The sequence below is a fragment of the Egretta garzetta genome, unplaced genomic scaffold (genome assembly GCF_000687185.1).
Source record: "Egretta garzetta isolate BGI_Z169 unplaced genomic scaffold, ASM68718v1 scaffold372, whole genome shotgun sequence".
Lineage (NCBI taxonomy): Eukaryota > Metazoa > Chordata > Aves > Pelecaniformes > Ardeidae > Egretta > Egretta garzetta.
The window spans coordinates 302,917-303,541 of NW_009258889.1; the positions used below are offsets into that span (position 1 = coordinate 302,917).

At 68.5% G+C, this 625-nt stretch overlaps 1 protein-coding gene across 1 annotated transcript in view; it reads left to right on the forward strand.

Moving 5' to 3' along the window:
• LOC104121969 (coronin-7) overlaps positions 1 to 625 on the forward strand; it is a gene marked incomplete at its 5' end in the record, with an annotated part of 7,040 nt that overhangs the window by 910 nt on the left and 5,505 nt on the right. Inside the window, 3 exons of the mRNA XM_035889687.1 lie at positions 169 to 264; positions 351 to 473; positions 603 to 617. Of these exons, the coding sequence (XP_035745580.1) occupies positions 169 to 264; positions 351 to 473; positions 603 to 617 (234 nt within the window). The remainder of the gene's footprint in view (positions 1 to 168; positions 265 to 350; positions 474 to 602; positions 618 to 625) is intronic.

Here is a 625-nt window from a genome sequence, read left to right on the forward strand (position 1 = left end):
GGCGAACGCCACCGCCGGGCAGCGTCTGACACCTACAGGCTTCAGCACGCAGCTCGCAGGGATGGGGCTCTGTGGCGAGGGGCTGGGGTGCCCAGGGGTGCCCTGGCAGCAGGACAGGGGCTGCGGGGCTTCGGGGACACCCACCTAACCCCATCCCCTCTCCTGCAGTCCATCCAAGACTTCCATGAGGATCTGTTCCCCGACTGTGCCGGGATGTTGCCAGCCACTGGTGCCCAGGCTTGGTGGGCAGGGGACAGCCAGCAGGTCAGTGTCACCCAGGGGGGTGTCCCCACCAGCGTCATCGCCTGGGGCTGCCACCGCTCCCTGCCCACCGCTCTGCCCACTGGCAGGTGGGGAGGGTGAGCCTGCACCCCATGCGGAGATCCACAGAGTCCTTCAGCTCCCCTGTCATCGCCTGCACCCAGCTACAGGCAGCCGACACCAGCTCTACCGATGCCAACGCCGACCGGAGCGTGAGCACGGGGTGCTGGGAAGCACACCAGGGGTGCCAAGGGGTCAGGGGACCCTGCTGCTCTCATCCCGCAGGGGACGGGAGGGCTGGGACACTGGCCCCCCCTGCCCACCTGCATTCTCTCCCATAGGAGGGCAGTGGCTGCTCCTCTCC